This window comes from Leopardus geoffroyi, chromosome E1 (assembly GCF_018350155.1).
Source record: "Leopardus geoffroyi isolate Oge1 chromosome E1, O.geoffroyi_Oge1_pat1.0, whole genome shotgun sequence".
Taxonomy (NCBI): Eukaryota; Metazoa; Chordata; class Mammalia; order Carnivora; family Felidae; genus Leopardus; species Leopardus geoffroyi.
This window is the reverse complement of record NC_059330.1, coordinates 26876950-26895827: the sequence shown is the minus strand read 5'-3', so window position 1 is coordinate 26895827 and position 18878 is coordinate 26876950. Positions and strand designations below refer to the sequence as shown.

General features: G+C 36.9%; 1 protein-coding gene across 1 annotated transcript in view; it reads left to right on the top strand.

Annotated features, from left to right (window-relative positions):
• The window catches only part of RPS6KB1 (ribosomal protein S6 kinase B1), an 80072-nt gene extending 76636 nt beyond the window's left edge, over window positions 1–3436 (top strand). Inside the window, exon 16 of the mRNA XM_045490635.1 lies at window positions 3401–3436. Coding sequence (XP_045346591.1) covers window position 3401 — 1 coding nt within the window. The 3' untranslated portion in view covers window positions 3402–3436. The remainder of the gene's footprint in view (window positions 1–3400) is intronic.
• The last annotated feature ends 15442 nt before the right edge of the window (window positions 3437–18878 follow it).

The following is an 18878-nucleotide window of genomic DNA, read 5'->3' as shown; positions in this document are numbered from 1 at the left end:
GTCTCCCTCTCTCTCTGCCCCTCCCCCATTCATGCTCTGTCTCTCTCTGTCCCCCCCAAAAAATAAATAAACGTTGAAAAAAAAAATTAAAAAAAATGTTTTTTAATGTGTTCTCAGTGCTCTTGATATATGCAGAGTAATTAAAAACATGGACTATGGTGGGGCGCCAGAGTGGCTCAGTTGGTTAAGCATCTGACTTTGGCTCAGGTCACAATCTCATAGTTCATGAGTTTGAGCCCCGAGCTGGGCTCTGTACTGACAGCTCAGAGCCTGGAGCCTGCTTTGGATTCTGTGTCTCCCTCTCTCTCTTCCCATCCCCCACTCATGCCCTGTCTCTCTCTCTCAAAAGTAAATAAGCATTAAAAATAATTAAAAAACAAACAAACATGGACTATGGTGCCAAACTTCCTTGGATTCAGCTTGGACAAATTGTTTAACTTTGCTCTTTCTCAGTTTCCTCATCTTAATGTGGTTTTTGTGAGAAATTTTTGTTTATTTACATAATTGTGAGCAACACACAAACATATACACATGTATGTGTTCAAACATATACATACTGTCTCATGTATGACATTAAGAACAATCTAAGAACATAGTAAGCACTGTACATCTTTGCTATTATATATCTTTTCAAATTTTTTTAAAAAATGTTTTTATATTTATTTTTGAGAGAGTGAGAGTGAACATGAGCAGGGGAGGGGAAGAGAGAGAAGGGTATAGAGGATCTGAAGCATGCTCTGTGCTGGCAGCAGAGAGCCTGATATGGGACTCCAACTCGTGAACCGTGAGATCATGACCTGAGCCGAAGTTGGATGCTTAACCAACTGAGGTGCCCCTTCAAATTGTTTTTTAAATTTATTTATTTTGACAAAGGGGGGGGGGGGGCGCACACACGCATGTAAGTGGGGGAGGGGCAGAGAAAGAGGGAGAGAGAGAATATCCCAAGCAGACTCCACACTGTGAGTGCAGAGCCTGACATGGAGTTCAGTGCAGGGCTCAAACTTATGAACCATGAGATCATGACCTGACCTGAAAATCAAGAGTTGAATGCTTAACTGACTGAGCCACTCGGGTGCCCCTATTTGTCTTTACAAATTAAACTTAATACCATTCCTCAGATGTTTACCGGTGCCACATCTTTCTCCTGAAAGTATTAAAATTTATTTTAAATTTTGATATGGTAATTACTTGATTCTTTTGTTTATTTTTTAAATAGGTTTTTTTGAAAGAGCTGTTTGCTCAAGACAAGAAACTTTCAATTTGTTCAGATCCAGAAAGAATAGATCAATTTGAAATATTCTTCATAAAATGGCTATAAGAGGCAGCAAGTGCTAAGAAACATGAATTTATGAACATAGCCACATGCTTTTTTCCTTTCAGTTTGATTTAAATTTAATATCCTCCCACAATGGAAAATGATTTACAATAAAGAGATGAACTGGAAGGAATAGGAAAATGGAAACAAGATGTCATTTCTTTTTACTATCCAACAGATTTACCATCTGTTTTAAAGTGTTTGACCATCTACAGTAAATGAAACAAAATGCTTTTTAAAATAATGTAATACTTTAAACTATTTTTACTACCAAACTCTCCCTCCCCTGTGAACACATTCATTTTACTGAGTAAAGGTTTATTTAAGCTCCACTTACATCTATGTTGTTTTTAGCTCATTTCCTTTTTAAAAAAGCAATTGGTGAGTTTATTTCCCAGTTTAGCTGTTATAATAAAATATAAAAGACATTTCTGTTTTGGCCTCTACTATAGCATTATTGAAAGCTATGAAAGTCACAGCAAAATATAGGACAGCATAAAATTAGAAACTGCTGGTGTTTCTGTAGCAGTAGTTACTGCACTTGCAATTTCCCCCCTTCTTGCTACCAGCCCAAATCTGAGTCACCCCTGTGTACCAGACAACAAACCGTAAGTGTGTTGTTTTTTTTAATCTTTTTAAATTACACTTCTTTTATTTTCTTTCTTATTCATCTTCATTCATAAAAATGGTTAAGTAATAATAGAGATTATAGAGAACATAAAGAAGTGAATTTAATTTTTCTCATGTAAAACTTTTATTCATTCAAACTAACTTTTTTAAATAACAGCTTTACTGAGATATTATTAACATAGCATAAAATTTACCCTTTTAAAGTATACGGTTCAGTGGTTTTTTTTTTTTTGTGCATTCACAGAGTTGTGTAACCATCATTATTATAAATTTAGAACATTATCTTCACTTCAAAAAGAAATCCATTCCTCCATCCTCCCAGCTGCTAGCAACCATTAATCTACGTTCTGTCTCTATGGATTTGCCAGTTTTAGACATTTCATATAAATGAGTCATTATAACATGTGTCCTTCCTGTGACTCACTTCTTTCACTTAGCATATTTTCAAGGTTTATCCATGTTGAAGCATGTATCAACATTTCTTTCCTTTTTATTGCTCAATAATATTCCATTATATGGATATGACATGTTCTTTATTCATTCACCAGCCGATGGACATTTGAATTGTTTCCCACTTACTGACGATGTTAAGACAATGCTGCTTTTAACATTCATGTATAAGTTTTTTTTAAGTAATCTCTACACCCAACAGGGGCTCAAACTTAGAACCCCAAGATCAAGAGTCACACGCTGTACCAACTGAAACAGCCAGGTGCCCCCCATGTATAAGTTTTTATATGGACATAGGGTTTTCATTTTTTTTAGTACGTATATAAAAATGGAATTGCTAGGTCATATGGTAATTCTATGTTTAACCTTTTGAGGAGCTGCCAGATTATTTTCCAAAGGCGCTGTACCGTCTTACATTCCCACCAGCAGTGTGTAAGGGTTCCAGATTCTTCACATCCTCTCTAACACTTGTTATCTGTCTTTTTGATTGTAGTCATCCTAATGGTTATGAAGTGGTATCTCATTGTGGCTTTGATGTACATTTTCCTGATGGCTAAGATGTAGAACATTTTTTCATGTGCTTATTGTCTATCTGTATGTTTATGTCTTCTTTGGAGAAATGTCTTTTCAGATGCTTTTTTTTTAGTTGGTGTTTTTTGAAAAATGAAAAAACAAATTTAAAACCTATTCGAATGGTTTCTGGTTCATTTTACTAGTATAAATTGTCATAGCTGGTTCATTGAAAGCAAACATTTAAAATGGATTTACCTCAGGATGCTGTGCAGAAAAATGGGTGAAGGATAAACTGTCTAGACATAGCCCCACTTAGCAGGATAGCCCTCTTGTACTTCCGTGTGCCTGATCCATGGTGATGATGACACACATCCTGGTGGCATGCTGCATGTGTTGATTTAGCCTTGTCCACATTGTACTAAAGCGAAATAGGTGTCAGGCTGTCACCATTCACACTAATTTTTATTTTTTAATGTTTTATTTATTTTTGAGAGAGTATGAGTGGGAGAGGGGCAGACAAAGAGGGGGACAGAGGATCCGAAGCAGGCTCTGCGCCGACAGCAGCGACCTGATGTGGGCCTTGAACTCACGAACCAGGAAATCATGACCTGAGCCGAAGTTGAACGCTTAACCAACTGAGCCACCCAGGCACCCCTCACACAAATTTTTAGAAAGAAACCTTTACCAAGGGAGCAGCTTCGGACTCTGTCTTTTTAAAACCTTCTGAACTGTGACTTGGAGCCTGCAGAGTAGACTGTGGCTGTGGATGTCAGTGCAACCATCAACATTGCTGTTCAAGAAATTGCAATTTACGTCCGTTCCAAGTTGTAAGTGCTAGTCTTTTTTTCAATAAAAAGACCATTAACTTAAAAAAATGGGTTTTTGTCTTTTTTTTCTTAGAAGATTTTATTTAAACTCAAAGTTACTTAACATATAGTGTAGTATTGGTTTCAGAAGTAGAATTTAGCGGTTCATCACTTACATATAACGCCCAGTGCTCATCACAAGTGCCCTCCTTAACGCCCACCACACATTTAGCTGTCCCTGCAACCCAATTCCCCTCCAGCAACCCTGTTTGTTCTCTATAGTTAAGAGTCTCTTATGGTTGCCTCCCTCTCTGTTTTTATCTTACTTATTTTGCCTTCCCTTCCTCTATGTTCATCTGTTTTGTTTCTTAAACTCTACATATAAGTGAGATTATATGGTATTTTTTTCTTTGACTAACATTTCTCTTAGCATAATACACTCTAGTTCCATCCATGTCGTTGCAGATAGCAAGATTTCATTCTTTTTTGATGGCTGAGGGTTTTTTTTTGTCTTATTAATGAGTTTGACTTTATATATTCTAGATACAGTTTCTATATCAGGTATATGGTTTGCAAATATTTTCTCCCATTTTGTAGGTTGTATTTTACTTCCTTGATGATATTTTTTTTAATGTTTATTGTTGAGAGAGAAGGAGAGAAAGTGTGGGGGAGGGCCAGAGAGAGAAGGGGACAGAGGATCTAAAGCAGGTTCTGTGCTTAAAGCAGGTCTGAGCCTGTTGTGGGGCTCAGACTCACAAACTATGAGATCATGACCTAAGCCAAAGTCAGATGCTTAACTGACTGAGCACCCAGGCGCCCCAGTGGTATTTTTTTTTTTTTTTTTTTTATGTAGGCCCTTCACCCAGCGTGGAGCCCAATGTGGGGCTTGAACTCACTTGACCCTGAAATCAAGACCTGAGCTGAGATCAAGAGTCAGATGCTTGGGGCGCCTGGGTGGCGCAGTCGGTTAAGCGTCCGACTTCAGCCAGGTCATGATCTCGCGGTCCGTGAGTTCGAGCCCCGCGTCAGGCTCTGGGCTGATGGCTCAGAGCCTGAAGCCTGTTTCCGATTCTGTGTCTCCCTCTCTCTCTGCCCCTCCCCCGTTCATGCTCTGTCTCTCTCTGTCACAAAAATAAATAAACGTTGAAAAAAAAAAAAAAATTAAAAAAAAAAAAAAAAAGAGTCAGATGCTTAACTGACTGAACCACCTAGGCACCCCCATTTTTTAATGTTTATTTATTTTGAGACAGCAAGTGAGGGAGGGACAGAGAGAGAGAGAGAATCCCAAGCACACTCTGCACTGTCAGCACAGAGCCAGTGTGGGGCTTGATCCCACAAACTATGAGATCGTGACCTGAGCCAAAATCATGAGTTGGATGCTTAACCGACTGAGCCACCCAGGCACCCCAATATTTGATGTTATTTTTGAAGCACTAACATTTTTTATTGTGATGAAGTCGAATTTATTCTTTTCCTTTAGTTGCTTATGCTTTTAGTGTTATCTCTAAGAAACCATTTCCTAACCCAAGGTCACAAAAATTTACTTCTATTTTTTTTTCCTAAGAGTTTTATAGTTTTAGCTCTTACATTTGTGATCCATTTTGAGTTAACCCTTATATATGGTATGAAGTAGGAGTCCCAATTAATTTTTTTTATATATGGATATGTAGTTTATTTAAAGACTGTCTCTTTCCTATTGCATTTCCTTGACATCTTTCTTGAAAATCAGTTGACCATAAATGTAAGCATTTACATTTCTAGTCCATTGATCTATATGTCTGTTTCTATACCAGTACCATACTGTCCTGATTGTTGTGTTTTGTGGTATGTTTTGAAATCAAGAAGTGTCAGGACTGTAACTTTATTCATCTTTTTCAAGATCATTTTGGCTATTTTGGGTCCTTTGCATTGCTGTGTGAATTTTAGGATCAGCTTGACAATTTCTGCAGTTTTGTGTAGCTTTCATATCTTTATGAATATATAAATATGTCTTCTACAACACATTTATATTTTAAACCAAATTATAATATTACATTTTTCTGCAACTTTCTTTTCTCCCCAATGTTTTATTATGAAAAATTTCAAACATAGAGATAATGAAAGAATTGTAGTAAACACCCAAACACACTGCCCTCTCCACCCCCTACCCCCAGTCTATATTCTACAGGTGACATTTTGGTATATTTCCTTTATCATGTAATAAGCCATTCCTAGCCATAGCCACATAATTCTGTCTACTCCTCAAACCACCTTATTATTTTGTGCATTTTAAAGCAAATTACATTTATCAGTATACTTCACTTTTAAATATATCATCATATGTATTGTTAACTAGGTTCAATTTTTTAATAACTTTTTTATACAAAGTGAAATGCACAGATCTCGAGTGTATATCTTGTGAGTTTTGACAAATACATTCACCTGTGTAATCTTAACCCTTTTTTAAGACACAGACCTTTTCATCACCCCAAAATATTCTGTATTTTCCCACTCAATTTCTGTCCTTATCCCTTGTGAAAAACAACCACTGTTCTAATTTTTTCACCATAAATTTAGTTGTTATAGAATTTTGTGCTCTTGTACAAGGCTTCTTTACTCAGCATAATGCTTTTGAGATTCAGTCGTACTGTTCATTCATACTATTTGAGAATCATTCACATTATTGTGTATCAGTAATTTTTGTTGCTGTTGCTGAGTAGTAACCATTGTATGATGCCCCATTTTTTAAATCAATTCTTGTATTGAATAAATTTCTACCTATCTGTACCACCACAAAGTTCAGATAAGGTTTTTGTTTACATTTAAATTACGATTGTTATACTAGTTATAGTAATGATTATTAGGAAGCTTTGTAAATGTAGAAATACTCCCTGAATTAAATAAATGCTTTTATCAGTCTTTTACATATACTAGAGATTATGCAGACTAGTTGTGTTCATTTACCCTGGAAGGACTAAAATTTAAAACAAATAGCAAAGAAGTTTTACTGACCTTCCTAACTTGCTTTCTCTTACTTTACAGATGGACTTCTCAAACTTTCATGTGCATTTAAATAACCCCAGTCACCAGGGGATCTTGTTAAAATGCAGATTTTGATTTGGCAAGTTTGGAGTGAAGCCCAAGATTCTGCATTTCTAGTAAGCTCCCCGGTGATGCCAATGATGCTGATCCCTGGAGTAGCAAATATCTCCAGCCAAATTGCACTGCTTACCCTTCTCTGAATCTATCTTGAACTCCCATTTCCATGCCTTAAAATAAGCATGTTTAAAATACTTAGGACAGAAAGGAAAAGAATCCATAAAGTAAGAATAGGACATTATGTAAAAAGAATAGGCAGTTTTTTTTTTTTTAAGAACAGGCAGAATTTTTAAAGAATCAGATATTCTATAAATGAAAAATATTTCATTAAAGTTAAAAAATAAGACCTCAGTGGAAGGGATGGAATCTTCTTCATTTATTTATCTACATTATTCAGTTAGGACTTAACATGTTGCCTAAATTATTACACAATATATTTGTAAATCTATGCTTCAGAGAATGACAACAGCTTACTCCTTCTTTGTTCATTGCCATATATAATGGATACTAAATAATCTTTGATGATGAAGAAATGAGGATGTTTGGGGCTGCAAATAACAGACAACCCACCTCAAAATGGTATAAATAATTCAAGAATTTGTAATCTTACTTATCTTACATAAGAAGAATTCTAGAAGTAGGGAGAGTACATGGAATATATGATCAGGATGCTGGACCTATTTCTCTTGTGTTTCTCCTGACTTTGCCCTCCTCAGTTTTGTCAGCTTTGTCTTCATGCTTGCTTTCTTCATGATGGCAACATGGCTGCCACCATCTTTCAGTCACCAGCTGAAACAGCAATTTTCCTTGTTTATGTCCTATAGGAGATAAAAACCTATCCTCTAATCATGGAATAAAAATCTTTTAATACACAGTTGCCGGGGAAATGCCACTCATGGCAATGGGATAGATCATCTTTGCCTGAGTTAGCGAGCTACATGGAGCAAAGAAGTGAAAACCTGAACAAATTTTCTCTTAGGAAGGGAATTAGAGGAATGAATGCATGGTATGCAACAAATAGTGGCTCTATGATGGCAAATTTCAGATCAAACAAAAATTATAAAAGTTTTATAATAGCATGCTAGAATACAAATAGAAAATAAGAAAAAAACCCAACCAGAGTCCTTCTACATTTGTCTTCCTTTGTATTTGCTAGGACTATTTGGTTGCACATTAAAGAAAACCCAATTTGAATGGCTTTAATTATAAAAGATTTTATTGGAAGATAATGTTATCATAGACTGAAAAATTACATTGGGGGCAGAGTAGAGGTATAGATCTACCTCTGGAAAAACTAGAACCCAGGGTATAAAAGTCATCAGAGGTCTTTTTCCATCCCTTTTCTGCACCTTTCTGAGCAAATTCCTCTCTATGCAGATTGACTGCCTCTGCTTCCCTATTCCACCCAAGAGCCACAAGATTGCTGATAGCTCTAGCATTTTTTACATGGCTTCAACAGCCATTGGGAAAAGAATGGCTCAAGTCTTTGTGTCCAAAGTCCACATATTCCTGGATATGCTCTGGTCCACCCAGTTTGAGTCAGATGCCCACCTTCAGAATTAATTGTGGTCAGAGATGTGGGGTTAGATTTTGCAAAATGGGTGTCCCACAATAATAATATGGATGGGAGTTCCCGCAATAGCAATATGGATAGGATCCATAACAATATGGATACCATAGGTATCCTGTAAACTGATGATGAAAGATTTAGGATATTCAGTATCTTCATGTTTTGTCCTTCACAAATACAAAAATGACACTTAGTGTAGAAGTGGAGAGGAGGGGCGCCTGGGTATCTCAGTCGATTAAGCATCTGACTTCAGCTCAAGTCATGATCTCCTGGTTCATGAGTTTGAGCCCTGCATCAGGTTCCATGCTCACAGTGTGGAGCCTGCTTGGGATTCTCTCTCTCTCCCTCTCTCTCTGCCCCTCCCCCTTTCATGCTCATGCTGCCTCTCTCTCAAAAATAAATAAACTTTTAAAAAAATTATAAGGATACTGCATATTTGTGGTTTTTTTAACCATTTCGTCTCCCTCCCTCTCTTCCTCCCTCCCTCCCTCCCTCCCTCTTTCTTTCTTTCTTTCTTTCTTTCTTTCTTTCTTTCTTTCTTTCTTTCTTTCTTTCCTTTCTTTCCCTCTCTCTCTCTCTCTTCCAGAGAGAGACAGAGCATGTGTGAGTGGGGGAAAGGGACAGAGGGGAGGAGGGAGAGAGAGAAAGAGAACCCCAAGCAGACTCCACCCTCAGTGAGGAGCCTGACACAGGGCTCAGTCTCATGACCCTGGGATCATGACCTGAGCTGAAATCAAGAGTTGGACGCTCAACTGACTGAGCCATCAAGGTGCCCCAGGAAATTGCATATTTGGTTACTAAATAACATCAGATTTCTAAGTGGCAAGCTGATCCCATGTATGTTATTCCCTGATAGAATAATTGGGGGCAGGGGAATGGCCTTTCTTGAATAAGAAAGGAGGAGCACCAAAAAGTGTCCACATTCAAAAATATATTTTGTGCTTTTATAAGTTAAAAATTGTTGTGGCTTAATGAGTCTGGGCCTATCAGAGTTGATACTTAGTAAGTGTATATGAAATTAAATATTTAAAATATCTTATATAAAAATATACTTTTGGGGCACCTGGGTGGCACAGTCAGTTATGTGTCCTACTGTTGAGCTCAACTTAAGTCATGATCTCACAGTTTGTGAGTTCAAGCTCCACATCAGGCTCTGTGCTGATGGCATGGAGACTGCTTGGGATTCTCTCTCTCCCTCTCTCTTCCTCTCCCCAGCTTGTGCTCTCTCTCTTTCTCTCTCAAAATAAATAAATAAATAACACTTTAAAAAGTTAAAAAAATATATAACTTTTAAAAATTATTAAAAAGTAAGTGGTTAGAACCCAGCAATTGCTCTACTAGGTATTTATCCAGGGGATCCAGAACATGCACCCTAATGTTGATAGCAGCACTATCAACAATAGCCAAAGTATGGAAAGAGCCCAAATGTCCATTGACAGATGAGTGGATAAAGATGTGGTATATATATACAATGGAGTATTACTTGGCAATCAAAAAGAATGAACTCTTGCCATTTACAACTATGTGGATGGAACTAGAGTGAAGTTAGAGAAAGAAATATTATATGACTTAATTCATATGGACATAAGGGAAGGGAAGCAAAAATAATATAAAAACAGGGTGGGGAGAAAAAACATAAGAGACTCTTAAATATAGAGAACAAACTGAGGGTTGCTGGAGGGGCTGTGGAGGGGGGGATGGACTAAATGGGTAAGGGGCATTAAGGAAGACATTTGTTGGGATGAGCACTGGATGTTATATTTAGGGGATGAATCACTGGAATCTATTCCTGAAATTATTATTGCACTATATACTAACTAACTTGGATGTAAATTAAAAAATAAATGAAAATAAATAAATAAAATAAAATCTTTAAAAAATAAAATAAAATAAAATGGGCATATACTAGGGGCCATGAGCTCTAATAGTAGGAATTTATGCCAATAAATGTTAGCACCATTTATGAATCTCAGTGTCCATTGGTTATAAAGTGACATCTAAAATTATATTATGAAAAAAATAAAATTATAGCTTTATAATTTTATAGCTACTGACATGGAAAGATATTTTAAAATATCAAGTTGTAGACAATTCATGTAACACCATTCCATTTTTATAAAATAAAAACTACCTGTGTGTGAATAAATATGTGTATGCCCTGTAAGCATAAGATACATCTAACAATTTTGCTGCTACAGAGTGGAATTGGCTGGTGAGACTCTCATGTTTTACTTTATACACTTCTGTACTGGCTTAAATTTGGCAATGAGTGTGTACTTTTATAATTAATGACAAAAAAGCTCTCCAGTAAAAAAAAAAAAAAAAAAAAAGAAAGAAAAAAGTAAGTGGTTAGAATTTAAAAATTGCAAAGACCTATATTAAAAAGTAAAATTCCTAAGGGGATCCTTGTGCACCTGTGGTGGGAATGTAAATTGGTGCAGCTACTGTGGAAAGACACTATTGAAGTTCCTCAAAAAAATAAAAATAGAACTACCATATGATCCAGGTTTTCCACTTCTGGGTATTTATCTGAAAAAAAAAAAGTAAAAAACTAATTCAAAAAGATCTATGCAAAAAACAAAAACAAAACAAAAAATATATTCATCCCTTTGTTCATCACAGCATTATTTACAATAGTTAAGATATGGAAACAACCTAAGTGTCCATCAATGGATGAATGGATAAAGAAGGTGTAGTATAGATAGATACACAGTATGTATATACTATAGTGTGTGTGTGTGTGTGTGTGTGTGTATCTCATTGTGTATATATATATATATATATATATATATATATGTACATATTTCATTTCATATATACACAATGAAGTACTACTCAGCCATTAAAAAGAATGAAATCTTGCCACTTTCAGCAACGTGGATGGATCTTGAAATTTCCCAGGCAAAATAGAGAAAGATGAATACCATATGATTTCACTTATATGTGGAATGTAAACAGAAAGAAAAAACAAAACCCACAAACAAAAAAAGAATAAATGAAGCAAAACTCCTATGATACAGAGAATAGAATGGTATTTTCAAGAGGGGAGGGGGATTGGGAGTTGGGCAAAATTGGTGAAGTATAAACTTCCACTTATAAAATAAATAATTCATGAGGATGTAATATACAGCATGGTGACTATAGTCAATAATATTGTAATGCATACTTGAAAATTATCAAGAGATTAAATTCTAAAAGTTAACTTTCTATGAGGATGGATAGTAATAGATTTATTGTGGTGATCACAACTACACAAATCATTATGTTGTACACCTGAACTCAATGTTACATGTCAATTATACCTCAATAAAAACATTAACAAAATAAAATTCTTCCTTTTTGCTGACTCCAGAAGTAACCTCAGGAGCATTTCATGGGTCCTCCTTTTTAACTAATTTTATTTCATTTTATGCTTTTTAATTAACTTTAAAAAATAATTTAAAACTCAATATACCTTTATATGAAGCTAAACAATACCAGAATACATAAAGAAATATAATCTCGGGATGCCTGGGTGGCTCAGTCGGTTGAGCGTCCGAGTTTGGCTCAGGTCATGATCTCACGGTTCGTGAGTTCCAGCCCTGCGTGGGGCTCTGTGCTGGTGTCTCGGAGTCTGGAGCCTGCTTCAGATTCTATGTCTCCCTCTCTCTCTGCCCCTCTGCTGCTCCCACTCTGATTCTCTCTCTCAAAAATAAATAAACATTAAAAAAAAATTTTTTTTTTTTAAAGAAAGAAATATAATCTCCCTTTCCTTCCAATCTCAAATAGCTGTCTGGCAAAGCAATTTTTTTTTTTTTTAACGTTTATTTACTTTTGAGACAGAGAGAGACAGAGCATGAACAGGGGAGGGTCAGAGAGAGAGGAAGACACAGAATACGAAGCAGGCTTCAGGCTCTGAGCTGTCAGCACAGAGCCGGACACATGGCCTTAACTCACAGACCGCGAGATCATGACCTGAGCAGAAGTCGGACACTTAACCGACTGAGCCACCCAGGCACCCCATGGCAAAGCAATTTTGACAACTTGGGTTACATCCCTTCACCCATTCTACATGGTTATGTATACTTGTACAACTTTTCTTTAAAAAAATAAAATAAAGGAAAGGAAAGGTGTGTAGGGGGGTGAAATCATACATTTGAATCTGTAACTTCCGTGTCTGGTGGACTATCCTCCAGATCTTTGTCATCCGATAGGGTAGTCTCTAGCCACATGTAGCTATTGAATACTTAAAATGTAGCTAGTCTGAATCGAATTGTGCTGTAAGTGTAAAATTCATACCAGATTTCTAAGACTTAGTACAAAAAAAGAGAATGTAAAATACCTCATAAATAATTTTTTTTATTTATTACGTGTTGCAGTAACAGTATTTAGATATATTGGGTTAAATATATTTTTAAAATTAATTTCATTTTTTCCCTTTACTTTTTTTTTAAAGTTTTGTTATTTATTTTGAGAGAGAGAACGAGAGCAAGGGATGGGCTGAGAGAGGGAGAGAGAGAAAAGCCCAAGCAGGCTCTGTACTGTCAACACAGAGCTTGATGAGGGACTCGAACTCACAAACTGGGCGATCATGACCTGAGCCAAAACCAAGAGTCAGACACTTAACCAACTGAGCCACCCAGGCACCTCTCCTTTTAGTGTTTTTAATTTAGCTACTAAAAACTTGAAATTACACATGTGACACATTACATTTCTATTGAACAGTGCTGCTCTGAACTAATAGATGAAGATCCTAACACTTAATAGTTGTATAATAGTCTGCAGTAGGGATATTTATTCCCCATTGATTACATTCAGGTTTTTGAGGCTTGTTTTATTTGTTTGTACATTATGTTGCTGTATCAATTATCTTTTGCTGTGAAACAAAATCATCTAAACTTAGTGGCTTAAAACAATGTTATTTCTCACAATTCTGAAGGTTGGTTGATCAGTTCTAGTTGGGCCAGCTCAGCTGGTCCTGGGTGATTTATGTTGGCCTAACTCATGTATCTGGGGGCCTCAGCTAGGATGGTTGGGATAACCAGAGGTTCTCCACATGATCTCTCATCCTCTAGGAGTCTGGTCTGGGCTTTGTGTTCACACAGTGGTGGAAGTTGTTCCTAGCAGTGAGAGAGAGCAAGCTCCAACGTGTGATTATTATACCTTCTGCTTATTCCATATTTGTACCCTTTATTGGCCAAAGAAAGTCACATGGCCAAGTCTAGGATTCAAAGGGTAGAGAAATAGACTTTACCTTACAGTAGGTAGAGACTGTACTTCTCCAGGAAGGAACAGCAAATCACATTGCAAAAAAGGCAAGTGTACCAGGAGCTATAGGGAGCTACATATATGAAATGAAAATCCAATAACTACTGCTGGAGAGCTGTGTTACGTTGAACTTCTCCCTTCTCCCTAAAACTAAAATGGCATAGTCAGCAGGGGAGGCCCCAGTATAAGGGAGAGAGATCTGAGTCAGGAAGAGGCATTAAGGCCCAGTGAATGCCTTGGACTCTGACCCATTACTTTAACCACTCCTCTTAAGAACTGAGGGGCCCAGGAAAGCCTTTTAAGGTTGGCAATATGACGAAATGGAGCAGAAGTGTTCTCCTCCCTGAAATCTACAAAAATGAACCATATGCCTCAAACGTAACCACAATGTTCCACCGAGTAAAAGTTAAGGTGAAATGAGTGGTAGTTGTGGTTAGAGCCATTGTCCCCTTAGTCTTTTTATGTTCTTAGTTAACTATGAGTTTTCACAACTTTTACAACACTAGTTCCTCAGAATTTCTCATTAGAAACTTCAAGAACTACCAGGAGGGGGTCCTTGGGTGGCTCAGGTGCCTGACTTTTGATTTTGGCTCAGGTCATGACCTTGCGGTTTGTGAGATCAAGCCCTGTGTTGGGCTCTGCCCTGACTGCATGGAGCCTGTTTGGGATTCTCTCTCTCCCTTTCTCTCTCATGCTCTTGCCCCTTCCTTTCTCATGCTCTCTCTCTCTCTCAAAATAAATAAATAAATGTTATTAAAAAAAAAAAAAAGAATTACCTTTAGGGTATTTGACCTTGCTGCTGGTATCTTCCATTAAGTCTCTCTGAAAATATCTTTGTTTCAAGATCTTTCTTTTTCTTTTAATGTTTATTTATTTTTGAGACAGAGCGAGACAGAGCATGAACGGGGGAGGGGCAGAGAGAGAGGGAGACACAGAATCTGAAGCAGGCTCCAGGCTCCGAGCCGTCAGCACAGAGCCCGATGCGGGGCTCGAACTCACAGACCATGAGATCATGACCTGAGCCGAAGTCGGACGCTTAACTGACGGAGCCACTCAGGCACCCCTCAAGATCTTTCTTGAGGTGATTTTGCTAGGACATAATTGTAGGTCAACAATTATTTTCCTCTCAGACTTTAAAGATATTACCAGACATACCTCAGAGATACCGCACGTTTGGTTACAGACCATGGCAATAAAGCAAATATCTCAGTAAAGCAAGTCAACTGAATTTTTTGGTTTCCCAGTGCATATAAAATTTATGTTCAGGGGCGCCTGAGTGGCTCAGTTGGTTGAGCATTTGACTTCAGCTCAGGTCATGATCTTGTGGTTTGTAAGTGTGAGCCCCGTGCCGGGTCTGACAGCTCAGAGCCTGGAGCCTGCCTCAGATTCTGTGTCTCCCGCTCACTCTGCCCCTCCCCTGCTTATGCTCTGTCTCCCTATCTCTCAAAAATAAACATTAAAAAATATTTATGTTTACACTGTACTGTAAGAGTATAGTTAAGTAAGAGTGCAATAATAGCATTATGTCTAAAAATACAATATACATGCTTTAATGTAAAAAATACTTTATTGCTAAAAAATGCTAACCATCATCTGAGCTTTCAGTGAGACATAATCTTTTTGCTGGTGGAGGGTCTTGCCTCAATGTTAATGGCTGCTGAATCACCAGGGTGGTGTTTGCTAAAGGTTGGGGTGGCTGTGGCAATTTCTTAACATAAGAGCGATGAAGTTTGCCATATTGGTGGACTCTTCCTTTCACAAGATGATTTCTCTGTAGTATGTGATGCTGTTTGATAGCATTTTACCTATAGTAGAGCTTCTTTCAAACTTGGAGTCAATTGTTTCAAACCCTGCTACTGTTTTATCAACTACGTTTAGGACTTGAATATTGCTACTGTTTTATCATTTGTTGTCATTTCAACAGTCTTCACAGCATCTTTACCAGGGATAGATTCCATCTCAAAAAAACCACTATCTCTGCTCATCCGTAAAAAACAAGTCCTCATTCATTAGAGTTTTTTTCATGAGATTCCAGCAATTTAGTCACATCTTCAGGCTCTAGTAGTAATATCAAATATCACTGGTCACCATAACAGTTATTAATGAAAAAATTTAACATATTGTGAGAATTACCAAAATGTGACACAGAGACAAGAAATAAGCAAATGCTGCTGGAAAAATGGTACTGATAGACTTGCTCGATGCAGGGTTGCTACAAACCTTCAATTTGTAAAAAAATAAAAAATAAAAATAAATAAATAAATAAAAATGCAGTATCTCTGGAGCACAATAAAGGGAAGAGCAATGGGATGCCTGGGTGGCTCTGTTGGTTAAGCGTCTGACTCTTGATTTCAGCTCAGGTCATGATCTCACAGTTTGTGAGTTTGAGACCCACATCCGGATCTGTGCTGGCAGGACAGAGCCTGCTTGGAATTCTTTCTCTCCCTCCACCCTTGTCCTACTCACTCGCTCTCTCTAATCATTAAAAATAAATAAAAATTAAAAAAAAAATAAAGCGAAGGGCAATAAAATGAAGTATGCCTGTATTCTGCTATCTTCTGGCTTCCACGGTTGCTACTGAGAAATGTCCTGTCATTTTCATTTGTTCCTTTGTAGGTAAGTTGTCTTTCTTTCTAGCTGTTATAGTATCTTTTTCTTTACTTTGGTTTTCTGTAGTTTCACTATAATGTATCTTGAGTTCTTTTCACTTATTTACATTGGGAATCATGTAGTTTCTTCAGACTGAGAATTTGAGTTTTATAATTCTGGAAATTCTCAGTAATAATTTTTCAAATATGGCCACTCCTCCATTTTCTCCATTTTCCTCTTCTGGAACTCCAAATGTACATTGAATCTTTGCACTTTATCATCAGTGACACACTTTCCTCCTTTCCATTTCTTTGTGTCTGTGTTATATTCTAGGTAACTTTTTTGGGGTTGTCATCTAAGAAATTAATTATTCCACTGAGCTATTCAGCTGTTTAATTTTCCCATTGATTTTCTACTTTCAAATATAGTTTTCTTTTCAGAAATTCTGTTTGATTTTCTCATCACTACCCCCTCTCATGCTATATTTTAACCAAGGCAAACAAACTGCTTGCAGTTTCCCATATGTTGATAGTAGTTAAAGTTTGGATAATGGATGTGTGGGGATTCATTGTACACTTTCATCTACTTTTGATATGTTAAATAATTTCCATAATAAGTTTAAAAATTAGAGGTGGGGAATATCATCATACTCTAAAAGGTTGGAAACAATTGAACAATAGGCTGTATGAAAACCACCTAAACTGGGGCACAGAGAATTCTGGGGTATGGAACTTTTCTTGGGATGCAGTAAAGGATTCTGAATGGGACAAGGACAGTCAAATAGGAGGCTGTGGATATGTGGGAGACAGGAAAAGAGACATTGGAAATGGGAAATGCATTCTAACTCTTGGTAAAAGGACACCAAAACAATCTATTCATTTTTCCACGGTGGCTAGAATCAGAGAATCACTAAGAATCATCTCATATGCTACCTTCATTTGAATAAGATGGGTTGCTGGCCTTGATTTCAGGGATTTTTGGAAGGTGAAAACTCTGGCTTTTGCCAGGGTAGAATCATTGCTCCATTCTAGCTAGTCCAGTATACCTCTTGACTTAACTGGTGTCATCACAACCAATCCACGCCTTGCCTTGCTAAGAAAAAGAGCATAAGAGATGGTGAAGAATAGTTCAGACTTCCTTTCTTAGGTGACATAATTTTCTCTTCCCACTTTCTCTGCTGTCATGAAAATTTGAAGAAAAATTTTAATTAAAATCAGCAGAGCCTCATACCCAAAGATTTTCCACACACAAAATATATCTTTGGAATCACCTAGGTTTCTCTCGTAAACATTTTAATAACACTTCTCTCTCTTAAAAATGTGGTTACTTATGTCATGTTATTAGATCTTTACAGCAACTCTCTTGGGTGAACCAGTTATTACTAAGTCATTTTATAGAAGAAAAAAAAGAAACAGTACTTTTTTGCTTTACTTTAGTAGCTTTGGGTTCCTTCAGTTTGACATTTCATTCCTGGCACATAGTGGGATCCCTCAATAAATATTTGTTGGATGAATGCCATTTAAAATATGGTTGGATTTATGAGATTTTTAAATTTTATGTATAGTTTTTCAAAAAGTCAGATTCTCTTTTGGCTCCCTCCGATATAGTCTGTTTGAGTAGGAAGAAATCTCTGCAGTGATTTAGACAAGTAAATTTTTATTTGGAAAAACTGAGTTAGAAATGTCCCCTTGAGCTATTTTCCACCCCAAAAAGATACTGTCAAGCTATCATATATAAATGACAACTTCATTGGCTACATATTTTCTTTCAGATATGATAAAATAATATTATAATGAAAAACTTATCTAAGAAGTTTTAAAGGAAAACCCTCTAAGTCATTAAAATGTAAACCAGTACGAAAACTTCACTACTTTAGAATAAAATTTAATATGAGGCACCTAGGTGGCTCAGTCGGTTGAGCATCCGACTTCAGCTCAGGTCATGATCTTGTGGTTCATGAGTTTAAACCCCACATTGGGCTCTCTGCTGTCAGCCCAGAGCCTGCTTCATATCCTCTGTCTCCCTCTCTCTCTGCCCCTCCTGCACTCTTTCTCTCTCTTTCTCAAAAATAAAAACATTTAGAATAAAATTTGATATAGGAAAAGCTTGATAGTGAACTGTATATGATTAATCACATTCCTTAACATTTGCTGAGTGTTACTTGAAGCCATTATAAATGCGAAAATTAAAACATTATAATTGTATTGCTGCTGAGATTAACACTTCCAGATATTTTAAACATTACAACAAAGACACACATGAGGGCGCTCTAATCAGTCGGAAACTGGAAGTGCATAAGTATTTCTTGCTAGGACTTGAATATTTAGTAAGTCAAAACCAATATGATACTTTATAGATATACAGATGGAAGAAATGAAGCCCAAGGATATTGTGACTTTATATGCCCTATTCTTTAGAATAAAGAGAGTATTAATATTTTTAAAAATATTGTACATTTCCTTGTCAGTGAATTTATGCTGGAGATTTTGACACTCATCCTGGCAACTCTATTTAAAATCTTTACCCAGGGAGGTGCCTGGGGGGCTCAGTCAGTTGAACATTCGCCTTCAGCTCAGGTCATGATCTCGCGGTTAGTGAGTTCAAGCCCCGCGTCGGGCTCTGTGCTGAAAGCTCAGAGCCTAGAGCCTGCTTCAGATTCTGTATCTTCCTCTCTCTCCGT